At 40.0% G+C, this 25704-nt stretch overlaps 1 protein-coding gene across 2 annotated transcripts in view; it reads right to left on the minus strand.

The window, feature by feature from the left end:
• Positions 1-344: 344 nt before the first annotated feature.
• pcnt (pericentrin) overlaps positions 345-25704 on the minus strand; it is a 193198-nt gene continuing 167838 nt past the window's right edge. For both annotated transcript variants that reach the window (XM_048598706.1, XM_048598705.1), the window contains 8 exons: positions 25347-25621; positions 18830-18929; positions 17742-17918; positions 15621-15853; positions 13742-13830; positions 2206-2356; positions 1355-1473; positions 345-888 (listed from right to left, as the gene is read on the minus strand). In XM_048598706.1, coding sequence (XP_048454663.1) covers positions 845-888; positions 1355-1473; positions 2206-2356; positions 13742-13830; positions 15621-15853; positions 17742-17918; positions 18830-18929; positions 25347-25621 — 1188 coding nt within the window. In that variant the 3' untranslated portion in view covers positions 345-844. The remainder of the gene's footprint in view (positions 889-1354; positions 1474-2205; positions 2357-13741; positions 13831-15620; positions 15854-17741; positions 17919-18829; positions 18930-25346; positions 25622-25704) is intronic.

Genomic DNA, 25704 nt, shown 5'->3' on the forward strand with positions numbered 1-25704 from the left:
TGCAGCAAGCAGACAGACTCAGGACTGGCTGTTAATTCATTTCAAGTTCAGGATTGGCAGCTAAGTAGCTACTTTCCCAGGCTGATCAGGATAAAACTCAGTCCACAATAACTAGGGTTATTGAGGGCTTTAAGGCATCATCTGGAAAACATTTTTGATCCTCTCACTCAAAGAAAACTTTGGCTCCAGACAGATGGGCAAAGAAGAACAGGGGTAGAGTAGGGAGTTGAAGTGTTTTTGGAAGAATTTCAGAAAGTGAGCAACTAAATGATTCTCCTGGCAGAAACAGTATTTGAGTGAGCAACTGTGCAATTGTGTATGTATGAGCACATTTTCACACCACATTGTGTAAAGTTTATTTATTTTCTGCAAAGAACAAAAGCCAACATTTACAAAAATAACCTCTTTAAAATTTTATGTGATACATACAGATGTAAACACTAGTACACAGGCTCTGGTCTGACTTAAATCTGGAGGAGATGGACTAATGAAAAATCTAGGTCATAGATTATCTTCAGAAGAATGAGAGACAAAGACTTGCGCACACACACACAGAAACACACACCCAATAGTGTATCTAAAACTCATCCAGCCTGATTGAATAATGAATGTTCCAGTGTAGGGTGACACAGAAATATCCCATATATTAGTGAACACTACAGAGAACATCTGTTTATTTTAAATACAAGATTCTCCTGTGCTTTCAGTAGTGTGCAGATGCTGTCCTAAATATATAATTACCCCTTGATCGCAACACGGATCAATATACATACACACTTCTTTAAACATATGTTTAAGATAGAATGCAGGAATTTTGCAGTCTTGCATTCATTCTGGGTCCACCTTATTTCAGGCTACTTCTGCGTCGAGCTGTTCCTGGAGATGTTCCTGGAAATGACAGAGCAACAGTTAAACAATACTGTGAAAGGTCACAGTGACAAATTCAAATAACAGGACAAATACAGTTTAAAAAATTATCATATATTAAAAGCCCCTTCAACATTCTTACTCGCAAAATGCATCATTATGTATCTCTCTGCATTAAATTTCATCTACTGTACCTTCCCATTAAACCAGTCTATGCTACTTGAAGTCTAACACTATGCTCCTCACAGCAAGTTCTGCATGACCTGTAATTTCTGAAATTATGTCCTGTACACATGAGAATGCATTAACTGATAGGGCAGTTTGGGGTGTGGATGAGGGAAAACAAAAGGGTCAGAGTTCCTGCCTTAGATTGCTATCGCTGAAAGTATATAATCAAACAGTAAAAACAAATCTCACTACATCACCAAGTGGTTTGAGCTGTTGTGACTGAGCAGATAAAGAATATTGACAGTAACTGATTGCCTACCTCCAAGACGCTGCTGGATTGCCTCAAGTCGCTGGATGTATTCAGTGAGCGAGCGTTCAGGGTCTTGATTGCCTGAGAGGCTTGATTGGTCGGGCCCTCCACCAGGAGAGAAATGAGATCTGAAATTTACAAAAGGTGTTGATGTCAAATTAGACTGAATTAAAACCGAAAGGACTGCGGATGCTGGAAATCAGAAACAAAAATGGAAGTTGCCAGAAAAGTTCAGCAGGTCTGGCAGCATCTGTGGAGAGAAATCAGAGTTAACGTTTCGGATTGAGTGACCCTTCTTCTGAACAGTTCTGAGGAAGATCACTTGACCCAAAATGTTAACTTTGATTTCTCTCCACAGATGCTGCCAGACCTGCTGAGCTTTTCCGGCAATTCTATTTTTATTACCATCGGACTGAAGTCTTGCACTGATGCTGGTTATGAGTGTGGTGGGTGGCAGGGGTTACAATGAGCCTGCATAAAGTAGTCTAGACTCTAGATGTAATCTTCAGAGTGAAACTAATTTCTATTCTGAAAATGCAATAATGGGTGAACAGGTCAAACTGTAACAGGTAGATTTCAATTTGGGAAACTCAGGTTATCCAATTTGGACCCAAGATAGACAAATTGTAGTATTCCCTAAACAGTGGGAAACCAGAATTTTTGGAGGTGTAGCAGTTAAGCTCCCAGCAATCATATCTTCATTTGATATCAATCAGAATTATGACTGGTAATACAACACATTTGAGTGTATCTACCACTGAGATAACAAGGCTAAAAACCTCAGATTTAAGTTTTACAGAAAATGTTAGAATTGTTTTCAGATTTTAATCATGCACCTGATATTCAGTTTGGTATCTCACCTGATTTGTGATCGATATGGGGACTTTGGCAATTGTTGACTTGAAGCATTAAGTCGTCGAGTGGACACACTGTCTCTGGTTGGTGGTGAATTCATAATGTGAGTCAATGCCGGTTGCTGTTGGCGAAATAGTTCTGTTTTGACTGTCTGAACTAGAATCAGAAACAAGAAGATTTATGACATTCGCAGTTTAGTTGCTTTTATAAATATACGATCCACAGAAAAGCATTCTCCTTCTTATGTGATTATATTGTTATGGATGGTATCCTGCAAAGATGTTTGCCAATATCAGTGAGACAACACTATTTACTCTATACCCACTCACTTTGTTAAATGATGTTATATGATCTTAGCTGGTGGTAATACTGGACAAGTCAGATCTCAGATTGAAATTGTTTCTTTGCAATTTGTTTGCAATGGAGTCAGCCACTGAATACATTCACAAGAGGCTGCCAGTGTATTTTTAGCAGAAGAATATCAAAGCTTATTTCTTGCAAAAGGGAAAAAGATATCCTGTACAAGAACTATCTGAAATAGTTTATGACAACATCAAATAAAGATTCAACTCTGAACTTCAACAACCACTTTACAGTTACTCAAACCTCAACAATGGGTCACCCTCTCCTTGACAGTTCCTTGTTTGGCTGATACAGTATTAATTGTTTTCTGAGCTTTCTTCTCACTGACTTCTGAGCACTTCCAAAGCAAACACCCGAGTTTGCCACAGTCTCAGATTCTGGCGCTTTACTTGTACTAGAGTTTGTTTCTCTGCGACTTAGGAATCTTTCTCCAGCTTTGACTGTGAGGTGGCACAGCAACTCAGTGGTTAGCACTGTTGTCTCATAGCGTCAGGGACCCGGGCTCGATTCTAGCCTGGGCTACTGTCTGCATAGAGTGTGCACATTCTCCCCTTGTCTGTGTGGGTTTCCGCCGGGTGCTCCAGCTTTCTTCCACAGTCCAAAGATGTGCAGGTTAGGTGGGTCGGCAATGCTGAATCGCCCGTAGTGTCTAGGGTGAGAAATGCAGGGATGGTTTAGGGGATGGGTCTGGGTGGGATGCTCTTTGGAGGGTTGGTGTGGACTCGATCGGCCGAATGGCCTGCTTTCACACTATAGGGATTCTATGATTTTATTCTGGAGACCGCAACCCTGAATGAACTTGCACACATTGTCTTTCTAAAATGAAGTTGTTTCTTTCTTTGTCTCCCTGTATCATAGGACACCTTGTTGCTAGGACCAGCTCATTTTATTCTCTGTTTTACCCTTGTTTCTAATGCACTAAACTGTTCACCTCAAGCTCTACTCTAAGACTGTAAACTCTCATTAATCACCAAATTTCAGATATCCTTGCATCACGTATTTGAAATGAAACTAAAACAATGCCCCCCCCCCCCCCCCCCCTATTACACACAATGTAGAAATTTAAATCAAACTTAAAACTATACATCTGTTAGCCACTTTAGGACTCAACTTCCCAAATGATCATCATATATTTGAAACTTTTATTACAACAATTAGACATGTAACTATGGATAATAAAACAAACTCAAAAAAACCCTGCATTTTCCATTATCCCATGAGATGCATGCAGTGGCTTGGTGCATATCATCCAGACTGATGCAAAAAGATATCTACCGAGAAGGGAAATTTTTTTTCTCCAATGTACATGCCCCTCATGCCAGGCTGGTGAAGTTTATCAAGGGAAAATAATCTTTTTAAAGCAGTCTTTGAATTTATGCTGAAGAGAGAGTATACTATGGATGCCTTCCACAGCATTCATCAAGGCTGAATTGTTCAGTGTAGTAGTCTTAACAGGATGATTGCCATACTTGTCAAATTAGATAACATCGTGCCTTGGAGTTGACTGAATAATGTGTAAATATTACTATATTTTCCTTTCAGTTGGTGACAACAGTTTCTCTCGGTGGTTGTTTGCTGTACCCAGCATTTATGTTGTGAAAACTAAAAGCAATTCAGTGTGTTGGATTAGTTTGGTTTGCTTCTCTTCAATCAAAGCAGTGTGCTTACTACGTGGCATTTTGTCATAGAATTAGAAACAACAAACAGTAGACAAATGGAACTTGAGCATTTGGAAAATATTTTGACAATCTAATGGACTGAAGGCAGTCAAGTTGCCAGGACCTGATAGACTGCACCCAAAGGTTTTAAAGGACGTGGCTTCAGAGCTAAGTGGAGGCATTGGTTGAAATATTCCAGAACTCCATAGATTCTGGGAGGTTCCAGCAGATTAGAAAATTCCCACTGTTTAAGAATGGAAAGAGACAGAAAACAGGAAATTACAGGTCAATTGGCCTGTAATCAATTGTTAGGAAAATGCTAGGCTCCAGTATTAAGGAAGACAAAGCAAGACATTTAGAAAACCTCATGCAATCAAAGAGTCAACATGGTCTTGTGAAAGGGAAATCACATTTCACAAATTCGCTAGAGTTCTTTGAGGAGAAAACAAGCACGGTTGATAAAAAGAAACTGTTAGATGTTGCGTATTTAGATTTCCAGAAGACATTTGAGAAGGTGCCACATAAAAAGGGTACTAGAAGCCTCATGGTATCGGGGTAATGTATTAGCAAGGACAGAGATCAACATGCATAAGATGGAGAATCAGGATTAATAGGCCCTTTTCAGATTGGAAAGGCATAACTTGTGGATTACCATAAAGATCAATCCCAGGGCTTCAATTCTTTCCTATTTATATTAATGACTTGGAAGAAGGGACACTATAATGTATTCAAAATTAGCTGATAATACAAAAATAGGTTGGAGTGTATGTTGTGGTGAGGACATAATGAATCTGCAAGGGCTATAGATAGATCGAGGGGGTAAAAACTTGGCAGACGGAGTTTAATGCAGAAAAGTGAGGGGTTCGGTCGGAAGAATCAAAAGGCAAACTATTATTTAAATGGAGAAAGACTCCAAAGAAAAGTCCTGCACAGAGGGATCCAGGTATTCTTGTGTATGAATACAAAAGGTTAGCACGTAGGTGCAGTAAGTAATTCCACAAGTTCTGCAAATGGAATTCTGGCCTTTATTGCTACAGCATTGGAGTTTAAAAACAGGAAGAGTAGTGTGTACAGTTTTATCCCTATATTTAAGAAAAAAAATATTTGCAATTCAGACAATTTAAGAGAGAATCACAAGGCTCCTTCCTGGGTTTGAAGAATTTGAATGATCAAGAACAGCTAAACAGGTTAAGACTTCATTCATTAGCTTTCAGAAGAATGAGGGGAGTGATCTTGTCAAAATGCATAAGATTTTGAGGGGTCTTGACAGGACACATATACGGGAACGTTCATTTAAAACGGAGATGTCAAGGAATTTCTTCCTCCAGAGGGTAGTGAATATCTGGAATTCTTCACCACAGAGAACAATGGAGGCTAGATCAAAATATTAAAAGAAGAGGTAGTTAGATTTTTGAAACAGAGGAGTTTAGGGCTATGAGGAATTGGGACAAAAGAGGAGTTAGGGCTTAGGGCAGATTAGCCATGATTTTATGGAATAGTGGGGCAGAATGTCCCTTTTTAATTTCTTGTGCATTATGTTGTTATGTGGAGAGTTTTTCAGTCAGCAAGATTATACAGACCTTTAAAGTCAATCAATCTTTAAACAAGCAAAGTTTGGAATAACTGGCATTAAATTTCAATAGTGGGAGGTGACAGTGGAAGAGGAGGGGTCACTGATTTGTTTCTCACCATTGATTATATTTTAAATATATGTTAAACTTCTGATCTGATCAAAAGAGGACTCGAGTGCTTTATTTCCAAATTTAGAATTCCAAATTATCAATCTTGGTAACAAGCTTTGGTAAATAGCTTACTCGTAGTTCAGAGAGGAGAACCTCATGATTGGTGTGCTGGAGTGAACAGAATGCAGCATGTTCTGCTGACAACTGACTTTTTTTCATTGCTATCTAAATTCAGACCTTTTCCTGGACCAGCCACAATGTTGCTAACATTAGCTACCAATAGATCAATTGCAGATGCATGTGAAGCCACACCTGCAATGTTTTAGGTCTTTAAAAAAGTATAACATGGAATGAATGGAAATCCCCTGGATTGAAATCTCACCCCAGATTTCCAAATGCATAAAAAAACAAAAATCTGGATTTCAATTGACAGAAACTCTCCAAGTTCTGAAAGGATTTCAGCATTTATGAAACTTGCAATGTTTCTCTACCTTTCAATCCTAGAGGATCAGAGGCCACCAGCCTCAAGCTATTTAACCATTTCCCTGGAAGCAGAGTTGCTATAACCAGGATAGCTTAAGAGAATTTATTTAGGAACTTAGGTAGAAGATGGAACTGTTGTTAAACTCCTGGGCGACAACAAGACCTGATTTTTTTTTTCCCACTGATTGCGAATTCTAAAATGAGGGAAGCTGAATTGTCAGTAATGTACTTGAAAAATAAGCAGGAGGCAATGTGAATGAGAAATGCAGTGAAAGAGGGAATATCATGTACACAATATACATGAGGTTTAAAATACTTTAAAGTTAGTTAAATCATTGGGTTCTCCCTTTTATCACTAAAGGCTGATCTTCACTGCATGAGGAAGATATGAAGACAAAGCATCACAAGACGATAATTCTCATACTTGCACTGCAGTGGTGTTAAAGTATTAACCAAGTATGTCGCCAAACTAACAGAATCCATTTTGTTATCCAATTTTTTCAACTCACCTTTTCTGCTAAAAGTATTTGGCAATCTGAAATACCAAGTTAAATATTCCACTGAACAGGCTCAACCCTATGTTACCAGCTCCTCTCTTAACTCCTCCATTGCTGCTGAATTATTGAAATAATTATTGGACGACCAGTATTAATCAGCAGAAATTTTCTTCCATTAAATACTGGAAAGTCTGAAGCCACTATTTTTGGTCTCCAATCTAGACTCCATTTCTCAACTACTTATTTACTGTCTTATTGTCTTATTTATTTCTACTCTTTGTTTCCTGTCTGTTAACCATTATTCTATGCACCTCAACACACTGTACCCATTCCAACGTGCTTCAATTTTACAAATTAATCTCTTATGTGGGATTTTGTTGAAAGCCTTCTAGAAGTCTAAATAAACTGCATCTCAAAAAATTCCAGTAGAATTCTCAAGTACAATTTTCCTTTTGTTAATCCACACTGACCGTGTCTTTTTCTATCACGATTTTCTCAGTGTTCCATTTTGAAATCTTTTATGATAGTCTCTAGCATCTTCCCTACTACTGACTCACTGGTCTATAATTCTGTTTTCTGTCTACCTTCCTCTGAAGAATCTTGGAGAATGACCACCAATGCATCTACAATTTCCAGGATCACTCCCTTACGTACTCTGGGAAATAGATTATCAGGCCCTGGAGATTTAGGTCTTCAATCCATCAATTTCTACATCATTTCTCTGCTAATAGATTTCCTTCAGACCCTCCTCGCTAAACCTTGTGTTCTTCATCATTTCTAGTATGTTATTTGTGTCCACCTTTGTGAAGACAGAAGCAAAGAATGAATTTAGTTAATCAGCTATTTCTTTGTTCCCCATTATAAATTCCCCTCTTTCTGACCATAAGGGACCTACATTAATTTCCATCAATCTTTTTCCATTTTCATATGAACAGAAACTTTCACAATCAGCTCTTATGTTCCTCACTTATTCACGCACTCTATTTTCTCCATCTTAATAAATCTTTGGTCCTCTGGCTGACTTCTAATTTGTTCTGAATCCTCACATCTATTAATTTTTCTTGCCAATTTGTATGCCTCTTTTTTGCATCTAAAATGATCTCTTTCTTCCTTTGTAAGTCATGGTTTGGCCATTGTTCCCCTTGCACTCTTGCCTCTGACAGGAATCAACAGATTTTTGTGGTTCACCCATTTGCTCTTTGAATGTTTGCCATTGCCCTATCCACTGTCATTCCTTATAGTAAGATTTCCCAATCCATCATACGTTAACTCATGCCTCATACTACTGTACTTTCTTTTATTAAGATTCAGGACCCGGTTCTCAGGATCAATTACCTCACTACTCACATCTTCATGAAGAATTCTGGCAAATACGTGGCAGATGCAGGATAACATGGGTAAATGTGAAGTTATCCACTTCGGTAACAAAAATAAGAAGGCAGATTATTACCTGAATGGCTCTAAATTAAGAGAGGGTATGTCCAACGACGCCTGTGTGTCCTCGCGCACAAGTTGCAGTGTGGGCACAGGTGCAGCAAGCAGTTGAGGAGCTAAACTGTGTTAGGACCTTCATAGCAAGGGGATTTGAATACAGGAACAAGGATGTCTTGCTGCACTTATACGGGGCATTGGTGAGGCTACACCCAGAATGGTGTGTGCAGTTTAGGACACCTTACCTGAGGAAGGATGTTCTTGCTATAGAGGGAGTGCAGCGAAGGTTTAACACATTGATTCCTGGGATTGCAGGACTGACATATGGGCAGAGATTGAGATGGTGTATGCACTGCAGTTTAGAAGAATGAAGGGGAATATCATAAAACCTAGAAAATTCCAATAAGACTAGACAGGCTAGATGCAGGAAGGTTGAGGAGTTATTCCAGAGCATGGGGTCATAGTTTAAGGATAACGAGTAACCTTTTAGGGCTGAGATGAGGAGAAATTTCTTCACTCAGGAAATGGAGAGTTTGTGGAATCACTAACACAGAAAATCGTTGAAGCCAAAACATTGTGTTTTCAAGGATGTGGTAGATACAGCTCTTGTGGCTAAAAGGATTAAAGGATATGGAGAGAAGGCTCAAGGGATTGAATGGCCTACTCCTGCTCCTATCTTCTATGTTTATATGTGTTTCTATGAATGCTCTATTGTTTCTATTTCTAGTGCATTAATTGACTTTGCCCTTGAGGAATCTGTTTGGATGAAGCTAAGAAACAGCAAGGGGATGCAAAGATTGGTGGTAGTTATTTACAGGGCACCAAACAGTAGTATTGTTGGCAATGGCATAAAGCAACAGATTAGGCATGTATTTGATGTACGTAATGCAATAGACATTAATTTACATATGGACTTGGTAAATATAATCAACACTAACACTATACAGAATGAATTTCCAGAGTGCACAAAAGATGGTTTTCTAAAGCAGTTCAGATATAGTGTCGTGTGTTAAGACAAAGTTAATTAATATCCTTGCCGTACAAGAGCCTTTGTGAAATATTAGACATAATATAGAATTTCACATTAAGTTTGAATGTGATATAGTTCATTCTGAAACTAGGATTTTAAATCTCAACAATATAATCTATGAAGGTATGAGTAGCAGGTTGAGTATACTGAATTGGAAAAGTATATTAAAAGGCCAACACACCATTTGCCTTGCTAATTGTTTGCTCCACCTGCATGCCAGCTTTTCAGAAAAGATTTACCAGGATGTTGCTGGGAATGAGGGTCTGAATTAGGAGAAGAGGCTGGATAGGCTGGGATCTTTTCCATTGGAATGTAGAAGGTTGAATTTTATATACCTTATAGAGGTATACAAAAGGGGTATAGATAAGGTGAATGGCAGGTGTCTTTTCCCCAGGGCTGGGGATTTCAAGACTAGGGGCCATATTTTTAAGGTGAAAGGAGAAAGATTTAAAAAAGGCACGAGGGGCAACTTTTGTTTAACACCGTAGTTCATACGTGCAATGAACTTCCACAGGAAGTGGTGGATGTGGGTACAGTTACAACGTTTAAAAGACATTTGGATAAGTACATAAGTAAGAAATGTTTGGAAGTTATGAGCCAAGTACAGGTAAGTGGGATTTGTTTAGTTTGGGTCAGCATGGCCTGGTTGGATCAAAGGATCTGTTTCTGTGTTATAGGACTGAGGTTATTGACTCGCTCACCGAGCTGGCTTGTTCTCGTTGAGATGTTGCATCGCCGTGCTAAGTGACATCATCAGTGGAGCCTCTGATGGAGCTATGTTATTCTACTCCGCTTGAAATATATACTGTCTGGTCCATTATGGCGAGTACCGTCATTTCCGGTTTTGATCTGTATGGATTTGTATATGGGGTCCAATTCTATGTTTGTTGATTGCATTACGGGTGGAAAACCATGCTTCTAGGAATTCCCATGCGTATCTATGTTTGGATTGGGCTACTATGGTTACCTTGTCCCAGTTAAACTGATGGCCTTCATTGTCTGAGTGTACCGACAACAAGGAGAGTTTGCGTGCCGTTTTGCTGCTAGTTGACGTTCATGTATTCTGATGGCTGGTTTCCTTCCTGTCTGTCCGATGTAATGTTTGTGGAAGTTGTTGCATGGTATTTTGTAAACCATGTTAGTTCTGCAAGTTGTGGGAATGGGGTCTTTAATCCTTGTAAGTATTTGTCGTAGAGTGGCTGTGGGCTACCATGATTCCTAGTGGTCATAGGAGTCTTGTTGTCAGTTCCGATATGTTCTTGATATAGGGCAGTGTGGCCAGTGTGTAAGGGCATACTGTGTCTTCCTGTTGTTGTCTGTTTAGTAGGCATCTGCAGATGAAGCTGTGGGGCTATCCGTTTATAGCAAAGATTTTCTGTAGGTGCTCTTCCTCTTTCTTGTGTAATTCCGGAGTGTTGCAGCGTGTACAGGTCCATTTAAATAGTGCCCCAATGCAGCTTTGTTTGTGGACGTGGGGTGGTTTGCTCTAGAAGTTGAGGATTTGATCAGTGTGGGTTGCTTTTCTGTATACTGAGGTTTGGAACTCCACGTTGGTCATACACTCAACTTTAACATCCAGAAATGGAAGTGGATTGTTGTTGTCTTCTTCTCTTGTGAATTTAATCCCTGCGAATATGCTGTTGATGAGGTGGTGGGTCTCCTCTAATTTGTTGCATTTAATAATGACAAATGTGTCGTCTACGTACCGGATCAACAGTTTAGGTTGAATGCAGGAGAGGATGATGTGTTCTAGGGTTTGCATGACTGCTTCTGCAATGAGTCCCGAGATGGGTGACCCCATTAGTGTACCGTGATCTATTTGTATACTTGACCATTAAAGACGAAGGGCGTGGTGAGGCAGAGGTCTGGTAGTTTAAGTTTGTTGTCATTGCTCATGAGCTACTGGTCTGCGTTGCTGCTTCCTCTAGTAATGTGGCCACTGTTTCTTTGGCTAGTGGGATGTCGATGGATGTGAATAAAGCTGTGACATCAAAGTATACCATAATCTCGTCAACGCTGATTTTTATGTTCTTGAGGGAATTGAGGAAATCTTGGGTTGAGTGTAGGACTCTATGACATTCGAGTCCTTTTGGACATCAACATTTTGCAACTTCTAACCATTTAAGAAATAGTCCGCATTTCTGTTTTCCTCCCAAAGTGAATAATGTAACAGTTATTCACATGATATTGCATCTGCCATGTTCTTGCCCATTCACTAATCTGCATGCAGTCTTGTTTCACTTTCCTCACATCTTGCATTCCCACTTAGTTTTGTGTCAAGTGCAGATTTGGCAATACTAAGCTAGCACCCACATCTAAAGCAGATTGTGAACAGTTGTGGCTCTATCACTGATCTTTGCAGTACCCCAATGGTAATAACCTTCTGTCCTGAGAATGATCTGTTTATTCCCACTCTCTGCTTTCTGTCTGAGAACCAATTCTCAACCCATCCTAGTGTATGACCTCTAATCCCACATGCTCTATGATTTTGTTTTGCTGGACTTCTTTGGAGGATCTCATTGAAAGCTTTCTGAAAATCAAAAATACATCGCATTCACTGTTTCTCCTTTATCTACACTGCAAATAACATTCCCAAAAAGACTCTCATCGTGTTATCTCTTTCATAAACCCATGTTGACTCTTTCCAGTGTTACGTTTATTTTCTAAGTGCCCAGTTTCCACATCCTTGATAATAGATTCCAACACCTAATACTGCTGTCAAACTAACATGTCTGTATTCTCCATTCTCTCCTCTTTTTTTATTTACATTGAGGGGTTATATTTGCTACACTCTAATTCTGTAGAATTATGAAAGATAACTACAATGCATTCACTATCTCTACAGTTAGCACCTTCAACACTGTGGGATGAAGCTCATCTGGTCTAGAGGATTTAAAAAAAATTTCTTCCATCCAGTAAAATTTGCAAATACGACCTTTTTATTAATACTATTTCCATCAGTTCCTCAGATTCACAAATCCTGTGGTTATTCAATACTTCTGGGGGCTTTTCTATGTAATCTTCCATGAAAACAGGCATAAAGCAGTTTCTTAGGTTCAATTCCCTGTTCTCCACTATAAAATCTCCTGTATTGGGCCTACAATTGTCCTAAGTAATCTTTTTCTTTTCACAAACCTTGACAATATTCATCTTTGTTTTTCTACTAGGTTGCACCCACATTCTCTTTTCCCCTTCTTCATCATCTGTTTCTTTATCGTTCTTTGCTGGATTCTAAATTGCTCCCAATCCTCAAGGTTTGGGTAGATGCGCCCTGCTCCAGAACTAGTCCCAAAGTAATGAATCTGAAACCCTCTATTCTGCAGCATGCCTTTAGCCACATATTGCACTGGAAATAATCCAGAGATTTGACATCCTACTTTTTAAACTTCTTTCCTGGCTCCAGAAAATCAGTGCATAGGAGCTCAAATCTGTATATTCTTAGTCCTGGTAGGATTCATGAATCATAATATTGTATATCTCCATCAAATCTCTTTTCAATCTCCATTGTTCCATCACTGCAGATCTTTCAACCTAACTTTGCAACTAAGTGCCCTAATGCCTGGAATCATTCTGGTAAATCTGCAACCTTTTCCAGGGCCCTCATGTCCTAGAGATCTCATATGGTTTGCTGACTGTTCTCTCAAAATGTCTGGTAACCTCTTATGCACATGAACCCCAGTTCCCCACCCACTTGAAGGGGAAAGCTTGCAGGACTCTGGGGAAAGAACAGAATGACTGAGTGTTTAATTGGTTAGCTCTTTCAAGGAAACAGTACATTGAAGGCTTTACTGTTCTTAGTCACGCTTGATTCTAAGCTACCATGCAGCCTTGAAGAATTACCTTGTGGAGAAAGTATAATTTACTTATACACTGAACACAGACACTCAAATATATGCCATAATATGAATCAATGTCATATGAACCTATAATGTTTTGAAAGGAATACCGTAACCACTATTTGTAAGTGGCTGGAAGTGCATTAAAAATAAACAAATATTGTTTGGTGAGCTCTTTCTCCCTTTGGTCTTGTGTGAAAAACATTTCACTTCCGCAAGCTAAATAAATGGAAACTTGATAAAATATCATCTTGTATGTTAAATAGCAAATATATTAGGTAAACAGGATTCTGAAGAAGTCGCATCAGACTCGAAATATTAACTCTGTTTTCTTTTCACAGATGCTGCTAGACTTTCTGCTGCATTCTGTTGGTTTCAGAGCTCCAGCATCTGCAGTCTGCCTTTAAACAGGTTTTTTCTTCCTTACTTAATATCATTGAATAATTTTATGAAAATCAAGTTCCTCCCTATATACACAAATGTACATCAAGAACACATACGATGATACTTCATCCACCCAAACATCATTAAGTCTCACAGTTTGGAGAAAAGAAAACACACCTTGGCCACCTCCATTATTGTTTGCTAGGGAGGCAGGGTATAGCCCTTTCCTTGTTGCTTTCTGCCATTTCTTCACGAGGAATTTCAGCCTGAAGTGCAGAGTGGAATATAAAACTAGGTTACAACAAACCTCACTTACAAATGTTAACACATTGCTAGTTCAATCCACATAAAACCCAGACCATGGAAAAGGTATTAGGTTCCTACTTTCTTATTCACCTATTCTTGACTAGTGAGTCATTTGTACCTCCATAGCCAGGGAAATGTTCAAACTATGCTCAAACACCAATCATAAGACAAGTAAATAAATATCAGTCACCATAGCAAAAATGGCACAGGCACACTGAAGCTTGATACTTAGAATAATCTCGAAATTGCCAATTTCACTTGGCTGTATTTAAGATATGAAATGTTTTTACAATAAAGTAAAGCTTTTATATATACGTGGACCATTAATGTAGAAAGCTATTCTAAGGTACTTCACATAGGTGTAATCAAAAAATGGAAAATATTTAAATAAGGGATTATTTAGTGTGATATCCAAATAATTTGTCATAAAATTGGTTTTAAAGGACAGTGATAAGTGAAGTGAGACAAATAGAAGGGCAGAAAGATTTAGGGAGGTAATTCCAAAGCATGAAGTCAAAATGATGCAGGGTATAGTCCTCAATGATACTACAAAAGTAAAAGGGATGTATGTGTTGCTGGCATATAAACATGCAAGTTTCTGAATTGGGCATGTCATTTGGCTGCTGAAGACTGCAGAGTTCGAGAGTTAAGCTTAAAAATAAGAATTTTAAATCTGAGGTACAGGGAATGCAGCAAACTATTTTGATGTTTCAGGACAATGAAAATGGACAAATCAGGCTTGATGTGGCGTAGAATGAAGCTTGTAGACTCAAGTATTTTAACAGCAGATGGGTTAAGGAATGGTGGAGAAAGAAGTGACTTATGACTAGGTCTTTGAGGCACAGAAAGTCTGCTTCTGAGTTGAATAATACACCAGAGTTATGAACTTCTAGTTTGTCCTGAAGTAGTGACTGGGCAAAGAAATGGAATACATAACTAATGTATGGAGTTCGTAGCTGGACATAAATGTAACTTATTCATGACTGGATTTCAGACAAGTAGACTGGTTACGTTCAGTGTTATGCAACCGCAGAGGTGGAAAGGCAGAATTTATATGATCTGTGTATATGTGAAAACTGACTTCATGTTTGCAAACAGTGTGACAAAGGGTCAGCATGTTAAATGCAGAAGAGGGGGCCAAAGGCAGATAACAGCAGAACTCCAGAGGTAACAAAATGTAGAGCAGGAATGGAACCCATTGTTGGATCTGCCCCACCCATGATCCAATAATCACGGGAAGTGAGGGCAGTTCTACTGAGCTGGGCAACATCGAAGGTAAATTGTAGAAGGATTGTGAAATCAGCTATGTCAGTGATTGTTAAGAATCAAGGAGGGATAATATACCATGATAACGGTTACCCTGGATTTTGCTGTGACTCTAATTTGGGTAGTCAGATAGGAATGAAAAAGTGATTTGAGGGATTCATAGGAGGAATTGCAGGAAGCGTGAGCCTAGTTCATAAAAAAAACACAATTAAAACTTCACTTTGGACATGCAGCAGTGGTTTTCAAGGACAAGGACAAGGTTTTCAAGGCTAAATGGTTTATTTTGAGGACAGAGGTGATGTCAGTAGTTTTAAAAGGTATAGATGGATCTGCAAAATGTTTGGGGAGGATTAGTTTAATCGTCAGCAGGTTAGTAGGCATGGAAGCAAAATATCATTTGGGGAAATAGATTGCCATTTAAAAGAAAACGCCCGCAGCCAAAATGAAAAGAGCTTTGTCGTCAATTTGAATGAACAGCTCGTACCTGGATATTGCAATGACCACTCTAACTGTTGAGCGGAACTTTGTTAATGGACGCCACGTGGGCATGTGAATGTCTGTGGGAGAAGGGTACACTCCCATACGGGCAATTAGACACAAGGTTGCCTGTTCGCATTCCTGGAATCCCCCCAGAAGCAGCAATAGGTATTTCTTCTGATATACCAAGGCCTTCCTGAAGCTTTCAGCTCGTAGGTATTTGCCATAAAGCCTCTGCATCTGCATGTAACAAGTAGCAAAATTTAGTAGCGAGCACTGGTAATTACACCTTGCAAATTTGAACTTACAAAGCTAAGAAAATTAGTATCCAATATCTATATTAGTATCCAAATAATTTGTAATAAAGATGGTTTTAAAGGACAGTGATAATTGAAGTGAGACAGTAGAAGGGCAGAAAGATTTAGCAAGGTAATTCCAAAGCATGGAGTCAAGATGATGCAGGGTATAGTCCTATAGAAAAAAGGAAGAACTTCTCAACACAGTGGCTCAGGTAACCAACTCTGCAGCTCTAAATGAGGACTAATGATTGAAATATTAACGTCAGCTGACATCAGACAGTGTTGAGATGAGCAGCATATAGATAGTTGTCATTCATGGGACAAATCATGTGACTGCGTACAATGAATTCTTAGTTCCATCCACTGAGAACAAAGCAAATTTTCTCCACAATGACTTTAATACTGTTTAAAATTCCTGATGGGACCACCAAATTTATATTCCAGTCTGGCCAGGGACCAGTAACTTCTTTTTGTTTAAAGAAAACAAAATTTAAGATCTCAGGTACTCACAAAGAGAATAAAACCTCAAGGTTTTAAAAAGACAAACTAAAAAATCCTCAGAATCCTGATCAAGGGTCACTGGACCTGAAGTGTTAGCTCTGATTTCTCTTCACAGTTGTTGCCAGACCTGCCGAGCTTATTGAGCAATTTCTGTTTTTGTTTCTGATTTCCAGCACCTGCAGTTCTTTCGGTTCTCGTTACAACATTGTCTCCTTTACAAGGGATTTCAACTCTTCGCTTTCAAACATCTAACTTCAAAGACCCCTCAGATGCCATTCCACCATGGACTGCCTCAACAACAGCTCATATCCTGATAGCTCAATTTCTTCCACTGAGATTGCATTTCACTGGATTCCAGAGTCTGCACTCCAGCATCGACTCACAGGCACAATTCCAGTTCTTTTACAGATTGCTAGCTTTGTTAATCTGACCTCCTGAGCTGTCCTCAAGCTCCAAATACGTATCAACTGCACAAATCAAACACTACTTGTGGGTTTACTTCACCCTAACTCTCCACTGCACTGAACAATTAATGTTTCCTAGGGCTTCTTCACAGGCTCCAACTGCTTTGAGTGTTCTCAGAGATATTCTAAGGCCTAACCCAAACTCTTAAATAGCCTCCAGAGCTTCCATCAGTCCCAACTGTTCAGAGTCTGCTATAGCAGCTATTATTCAATATGGAGACCCTTCTCCACTTATCACCACCATATAGTCTCTATTCTTGCCATTTCTTGATGCCATGGCTGCTTTGATCTGTTCTCATGCCACGACTACCACATAGTTACAACACTCGAGGATGGTCAAGCCCTGCCAATCTCTGCATATGCTGAGCAGCAACAGGAATGCCACGAACGAAAATAGAAGTTGCTGGAAAGTTCTAAGGAAGGGTCACCAGACCCAAAACGTTAACTGATTTTTCTTCACAGATACTGCCAGACCTGCTGAGCTTTTCCAGCAACTTCTGTTTTTGTTTCTGATTTATAGCACCCGCAGTTCTTTAGGTTTTTAATCAGGAATGCCAGAGTCGGCAAGTGTAGTCCATCCTATTGTGTGCGTGCACCAGGACTATCAGCACATGCCAAGAATTATAGTCCTCAGCCTCCCTGCCCATAGAAAAGGCAAGTTTGGGTTTATTAACAAACCCTTGGAACTAGAACTGGCAAAACAGCAATTTTCTTCAAACAAAGAAACTGGTACCTTGAATTTCACCGTATAAATTGGAACTGTAACAAGTGATATGAATATGTTTCTACTTTAGATTTTCCAAAAAACTAGAAATAAATTTGGTTGCTTTACAGACGTGCAAGTCAAATCTCCATGGTGCTCACCTTCATGCTAGAGAGGTCAACCAGGTCCTGCCGCAGAGGTCGATTTTCAATCTCTGCCATTACTCTAGCTAATTCCGTTTCAGCGTCTTTTAAGCAATTCTGTAACCGGTTTTTCTCCTTCATCCAATTCGCCCTTTCAATATGTAGAACTACATCTGGGTGGTCAATTGATTTCTCCTAGAATACAAGATCACATAGTAAGGTTAAAGACAAAGCTGGCAAGTGACTGTTCTGAAATGAATTATGCTGCAATTTCTGGCCATCATGGAAAGCATTTTAAATGATACTTTGTCAAAAAGAAATTGAACCTGATTTGCATTTTACCACTAAAAGTCACATTACAGCACTTCATGTTTCATTCTTTATTTGGAGCACTGAGGTACTAAATCACAGCATAGCTGAGCTATAAATGAGTGGAGCTGATGCAAGAAATTCAGCAGCCTAATTACAAGTTAGAAAATCAACTCAACTGGACTTGCCACATAAGCACAGTGGCAGATCAGAGGCTAGGAATACTTCAGTGAGTAATTCACCTCACTCCCCAAAGCCTATCCACCATCTACAAAGGCACAAGTCAGGAGTGTTATGGAATACTTGCTTGGATGAGTGCAGCTCCAACAACACTCAAGAAGCTTGAAGCTATCTAGGACAAAGCAGCCCTCTTGATTGGCAGTGCATCCACAAGGATGCACTTTCACTATCATTGAGGCTCAGCAGCAGTAGTGTGTACTATCTACATGAAACACTGCAGAAATTCAAAGATCCTTAGAAAGCACCTAAAAAACCAATAGTCACTTCTATTTGGAAGGACAAGGACAGCAGATACATGGGAACACCACCACCTTCAAGTTCCCCTCCAAGACATTCATGATGCTGACTTGGAAACATACTGCCATTCCTTCACTGCTACAAGGTCAAAATCTCCCTAACAGCTTTCTGGGTCAACTTACAGCTAGTGACTTGCCCCTCAGATAATGGCTACATTTTGGCTTGCATTGACAGATAGAGCAAAGATGAAAGACATCCATTCAGATGGTTCACATCTACCCATTTCAACATTCAATTTGGGATGTTGTTATTTCACTTACCTGCATATTGGAGAGGAACTGCTGTGAATCATAGTTTGAATCAATCAAGGTCTGTAAGAGGTCTCTTATATCTTCAGGTTTGATGTGACCTTCCTGCCCCCTAGGAAGAGGAATGGAGTTAACATTCTTTCATCAGCGTGCCTTCAAATAAATGCTTACATTTTATGTAGCAATTCCTCATTTTATTCCAGAAACCATGAGTTGCATATTAGCCTTTTTTCCCAATTTATTACACGTTAAGTGTTTCTCTATTCTTCCCCATTCCTGTAGAACAGATCACTGCTAAACTATCTATAATTCAGTAAAACCAGAGAAGGAAGGAAGGAAGGAAGGAAAACAAAGGGGCAAAAGTGGGAATGAATAGGAAACAGAGGTGAAACAGAGGTAAAACAAGAAAAAACAAAGAGTGGTACCTCCTTAAGACAGAAAATATTCCATTTACATAGATCTACTGATTAGACAGGCTTTTGCAAATTGCCTGAAAACTAATTCATTACTTCTTAAACTTTAGCCACGATAATTTTGATTGCAAATGCATACAGCATACAAGACATAGAAAAGAGAGTTTGTCAGAAAGCTACAATAATAATCATGGGGGATTTTAATCTACATATAGACTAGAAAATCAGGCAATAGGTAGCCTGGATGAGAGTCCATTAAATATTTTAGGGATCGTTTTTAGTGGCATGCTATACTACACCTGGCATTGTATAATGACATAAGATTAATTATTTATATCCTATTCAGGCAACCCTAGTGTTAGGGCCTTGGCAGGTTTTTTATTACTTTTACTTTATTCTTTTATCAATTTTGGTTTGCAGCTGTGAATTGGGAACTGAGAATTAAGGATGACATTTGGATTTTGGGTAACATCTCATTTTAAAGGAAAACAGACTAAATAAGCTTTTGTTAATTTTTGAGGCCAGGCTGCAGGTTGGTTTCTAACCGAAAGATTCTGCAGACGCTTTGTCACGAAGGCAGAGCACATTATGTTTAAACAGTTAGCAGAAGGTGACTATTAACAACAAAAATAAATTTGCTAGAAAAGCTCAGGAGGTCTGGTAGCATCTGTGAAGAAAAAAATCAAAGTTAACGTTTTGGGTCACTGGACCCAAAATCAAACTAGGTTTCCTGCTAGAGCGTTGATCAATAAGATCGCAGATATGACAAAAATTGGTGAGAAAGTCAGCCTTAGATTAGAGGAGGACAAAGACAGGCTGGTCAGATGGGCCGATCAGTGGCAAACGTAATTCAATTTGGATAAATGGCAAGATAAACAAGGTAAGAGAATACAATTGAACGATAAGACCCTGAGAAGCACACAGGATCAGAGAGATTTTGGTGTGCATGTACACCAGTCAGTCCCTTCAGGTATCAGGACAATTTAATAAATTGGTTAAGGCAGCAGAAGAGTGTAGTCCCTTCACCGACCACTAATACGAACCCCCCCTTCTCACAGCACCTTCCCAAGTAACTGTAGAAGGTGCAACACCTGCCCCTTCAGCTCTTCCCTGCTCACCATCCAAGGGCCTAAACAGTCTTTCCAGGTAAAGCAGCATTTCACTTGTACCTCCTCCAATCTTGTGTATTGTATTCACTGCACCCAACACACCGGAGAAACCAAATGCAAACTGGGTGACTGCTTTGCAGAACACCTTTAGTTTGTGTGCAAGCATCACCCTGACCTTCCCGTAGCCGGTCATTTTAACACAGCATGCCCACTTGTCTGTCCTCGGCATGCTGCAGTTCTCCAGTGAATCAGAGCACAAACTGGAAGAAAAACATCTCATCTTCAGACTAGGCACTTTACAGCCTTCTGGACTTAATACAGAATTCAACACCTTCAAATTATGAACCAACTCCCATTCCTTCCCTTTCTTTTAGCTTAACTTGTTACATGCTCTGTCTCAATTTCCTTTCTCCCCTCCCGCCAACCCAGTGGGACTGTCTGTTCTTTCAAATCTGACAGTCAGCACACCATTGTTCTGCCATTTTCACATTCCGATCACTTAATCTGAGCTGTCAACATCTTTTCTACCTCAGCACTCACCCACCGTTCCCACCCCTCCCACCCCACAACTACAGCATGAATATTGCTCCCTCCACACTTCAGCTCTGATGACTCATTTAGACTCAAAACATTAGCTTGCTGTCTCTCCATGGATGCTGCCTGAGCTGCTGTTATCTCCAGCGTTTGTTGCTTTCAGTACAGATTCCAGCATTTGCAGTTATTTGTTCCTATACTGAGCTGCTAGATCTGTTTGAAGTCTATCCCATTCAGCACAGTGATAGTGTCACACAACATGATCGAGGGTATTCTCAACGTGAAGATGGGATTTCATCCCCTCCAAAACTGTGCAGTTGTCTTACCAAAACTGTCATGGACATATGCATCTGCAGCAGCTGGATTGGTGAGGATGGGGTTATGTATGCTTTTCATTCTTGGCTTCCTCACCACATACTGTAGACCCAAACAGCAGCAATTTAGAGCTCTTTAGGACTCGGCCACCTGGGTCAGTAGCGATGCTGCCAGGCCATGCTTGGTGGTAGACATCAAAATCCCCCACCCAAAGTACATTCCACAACCCACAAGGGTTCTCTAACTGCTGTTCAACATGGAGGTGCATTGAAGAAAGGTCACTGGATCGGAAATGTTAACTGTGCTTTCTCTCTACAGATGATGCCAGACCTGCTGAGTTCTTCTAACAATTCCTGTTTTTTGTTGAAGGAGCACTGATTCAGCCGACGAGGAATCTACACCAAGAAGGGCAAGGGCAACAAATGCAGGTAAATAGCATCGCTTACAAGTTCCGCTCCAAATCACACACCATCCTGATTTGGATTTATGGTGCCATTCCTTCACTACCATTGGGCCAAAATCCTGGAAGTCTCTCCTAACAGCACTGTGGGTGTCCCTACTTCCCAAAAACTACACTGGTTTAAGTCAGTGGCTCACTATTATCTTCTCAAAGCTAAGTAAGCACACAGAATCACTACTGGCTGAGCCAGCAACTCCCTAAATAAAAAGAAAATTGGATATTCAAATTTATCTCTGTTAAGTAATTGATCTCTGCAGAGACTGTAACAGGTTCGGTTGCGTTAAGTAAATCTGATCCTAATTGTTCCTCTGTATGCTCACGTGCAGCATAATAAGGATTTATAGTCGTCCTTTCACTAGTTTTTTTTTCTTGGCATGTCTTTGAAAATTAGAGAGGTCATTTGGTCCAACAAGTTCATTGCTCTACACAAGTTTCTTTGCATTCTTTCTTCATCTCATCCCATTACTTTTGTTCCTTTCTTCGTGATGTGTTTAATTAATTTCTCCTCGCATACAACTACATTATTTGTCTCAACTATACCACACGACAATGGGTTCCTTATCTTCACCACGTATGTCTCTCCCAAACTCTAATCGGATTCATTAATAATTGTACAAGGTCCGTAAGTGTTGGTCTTCTTGAAAAAGGAGATAGTTCTCTGGTAAATTGGGCAGAGCAATGCAGATGGAATTTAATCCTGATACATGTGAGGTGATGCATTTTGGAAGTTCTAGTAAGGGAAGGATATTGACAATGAATGGTCCCTAGGGAGTACCAAGGAGCAAAAGGACCTTGGTGTATAAGTCCATAGATCCCCAAATGTGTCAGCACAGATAGACAGGGTGGTGAAAAAGGCACACAACATGCTTACTTTCATAGCCAGGGCGGTGAATATAAAAGCAAGTAAGTCTTGTTGCAATATTATCTGCAGCTCTGGTCGCCTATTCAAAGGACATGATGCGCTGAAGACGGTGTAGAGGAGATTCACCAGGATGTTGCCTGGAATGAAAAGTCTCAGTAATGAGGAGAGATTGGATAGGCTGGGTTTGATTTCTTTGGAATAGAGGCTGAAGGGGGTATCTAACTGAGGTATACAAAATTATGAGGTAGAGACAGAGCAGATCATGAGGATCTCTTCCTAAGGGACATGTCAAAGAACAGACAGGAGCACAATTAGGCCATTTGGCGAAGTCTGCTCCACCATTCAACCATGGCTGATATTTTTCTCAACCCCATTCTCCTACCTTCTCCCTGTGCCCCTTGATCCCCTTACTAATCAAGAACTTATCTTTGTCTTAATACACTCATTACTTGGCCTTCACAGCTTTCTGCGGCAATGAGTTCCACAGATTCACCACCCTCTGGCTGAAGAAATACCCCCTCATCTCAGTTCTACAGGGTCGTCCTTTCACTCTGAAGCTGTGCCCCAGGGTCCTTGTCTCTCCTACTAGTGGAAACATCTTTTCCATGTCCACTCTATCCAGGCCTCTCAGTATTCTGTAAGTTCAATGAAATCCCCCCATCCTTCTAAACTCCATTGAGTACAGACCCAGAGTCCTCAAATGCTCCTCATATGACAAACCCTTCATCCCCAGGATCATTCTTATTATTCTCCTCTGGACCCCTTCCAACACCAGCACATCATTCTTTCATTGTGGGGTCCACAACCGCTTATAACTTTCCAAATTCAGTTATACAGCCACAGCTCTGCTCTTGTATTCTAGCCCTCTTGAAATGAATGCAGACATTGAATATAGAACATAGAACAGTACAGCACAGTACAGGCCCTTCGGCACATGATGTTGTGCCAACCTATTATCCTACTTTGAGCAAACTACCCTGCATACCCTACATTTTACTATCCTCCATGTGCCTATCCAAGAGTCGCTTAAAAGTCTGTAAAGTATCTGACTCCACTACCACTGCCGACAGCGCATTCCGCACGCCCACCACTCTGCCTTCCTAACTGCCAAGTGAACCTGCATGTTAACCTTAAGAGAATCCTGCACTTGAACTCCCAAGTCCCTTCGTGCTTCAGATTTCTGAAGCCTTTCCTATTTAGAAAATAGTCTGCGCCTTTATTCTTCCTACCTCACACTTTCCCCACACTATATTCCATCTGCCACTTCCTTGCCTGTTTACTAGCCCGCCCAAATTCTTCTGCAGCCTCCCAGCTTCCTCAACACTACCTGCCCTGTTGCCTACCTTTGTATCATTTGCAAACTTAGCAACAATGCCTTCAGTTCCTTTGGTCACTTCGTTAACATAAAACAAATAGCTGTGTACCAACACTCTGCGAAATTCCCCTAGTTACTGACTGCCTTCCTCCCTTTCGACCCCTTTATCCTTACTCTCTGCTTTCTGCCAGTCAGCCAATCCTCTAACCATGTCACTACTTTGCCCCTAACACCATGGGCTCTTATCTTGTTTAGCAGCTTGTGAGGCACTTTGTTAAAGGCCTTCTGGCAATTCAAATACATCATGTTAACTGGCTCTCCTTTGAGGTAAGAAGCAAGTTAGACAAAGAATTCTAACAGATTTGGCAAGCATGACCATCCCTCGATGAGCCATGCTGATTCAGCCCTATTTTATCGTGCACCTCCAAGTAATTTGCAGTTTCATCCATAATAACGGACTCAAAAATCTTACCAATGACAGAGGTCAGGTTTAAGGTGAGGAGCAAATGGTTTAGAGGAGATCCGAGGAAACATTTTTTCACCCAGAGGGGTGGAATGTGCTGCCCGAGGAGGCAGTGGAGGAAAGTACTCTTGCACATTTAAGAAACATTTGGATGAATGCTTAAAATGCCAGAGCATAGTAGGCTTTGGACCATGTGTAAGTAAATGGGATTACTGTAGTGGTGTTTGCAGGTTGGCAAAGACATACACTGGTTAGGGAACTGATGACAATTTAAACCAATTGCTAAAACACAGAAGGGAGGTAAAGATAAGTTTATTTATGCAGCAAAAGGTTGGAGAATAGAACAATGCTATTCAAGGTGACTGATGAGGGACCATTGCTTCTTTGGAGAAGAAGTATTAGAATCAGTAAGTTCCAGCAATAGGAAAAACACAGGCAGGAAAGTGAGATTTATTTCATACCGGCAGATTAGCTGTCATTATTGTCTAGGGAAATACTTTGCTAATTTAGTTCAACAACTAATCACTTCACTCTTCAACACTGTTGAACTTTAACAGAATAGGTTGCCACTGAGCATGGCTGAACTGGCATCATGATCACAGATGATTGATTCTACTTTTCATTCTAACTCGTGTTTTGTAAAAATTGCACACCAATTATTGGCACTTATTTAGTGCAGAAATTCAAAATCTTTGAGTAGTGAGTAGATAGTGATAGCATATACATATACCAATGACTGTTGATAAGCTTAAGAGTGCACAGATTAGCTGGCATGTAGCATAGTCTTGAACAGAGCTAGTTGTTCATTGCTGTTCACCAAATGCTTTAGCCAACAGTGATATTTTGTTTTACCTCAAGTACACATTCAAGATTAGCAACTTGAATCCAAACCAAGGACAAATTCATAAACCAGAATGAAAGGAAATAACCAGCATGTATGATTCACACAGTGACAAACTTATATAAAGGCAAAGCTTATGGTGGTTTTATAATCCACCCAAAGTTTCCAGCTTGATAGCTTCTCACAGAGAGACTCTCCTCCACGTGTAAACACGTACCTATTTTTCGATCCATGAAGTAAATGTTTAAGCTGAACAGTCAATTGTAGAAATTGCTGGTGTGCATTCTCTGGGAGCTGCTGGAAATTTACTGCATTGCCTTCCATACCATGAGTAGTGCCATTTTGCTTGCATTTCACCAGAATATTTTCATGTTCAGCTTGCTGCCTCTTGCGGGACGAAAGTTTACGTTCTTGTTCCTCCAAGTCTGCAAGCATCTTTTGCAGTTCTCTTATTCGTTGATGATCCCGCTGGTGCTGCAGTTCTAACTCATGCTGTTTAAGAGTCATGGAAGTACAAGTATGAAAAGTGAGCAACAGCAGTTTAGAGTTTGGCCCATCATGTCACAGATTGCTTT

The sequence above is a fragment of the Rhincodon typus genome, chromosome 7, assembly GCF_021869965.1.
Source record: "Rhincodon typus isolate 14 chromosome 7, sRhiTyp1.1, whole genome shotgun sequence".
NCBI classification, from domain to species: domain Eukaryota; kingdom Metazoa; phylum Chordata; class Chondrichthyes; order Orectolobiformes; family Rhincodontidae; genus Rhincodon; species Rhincodon typus.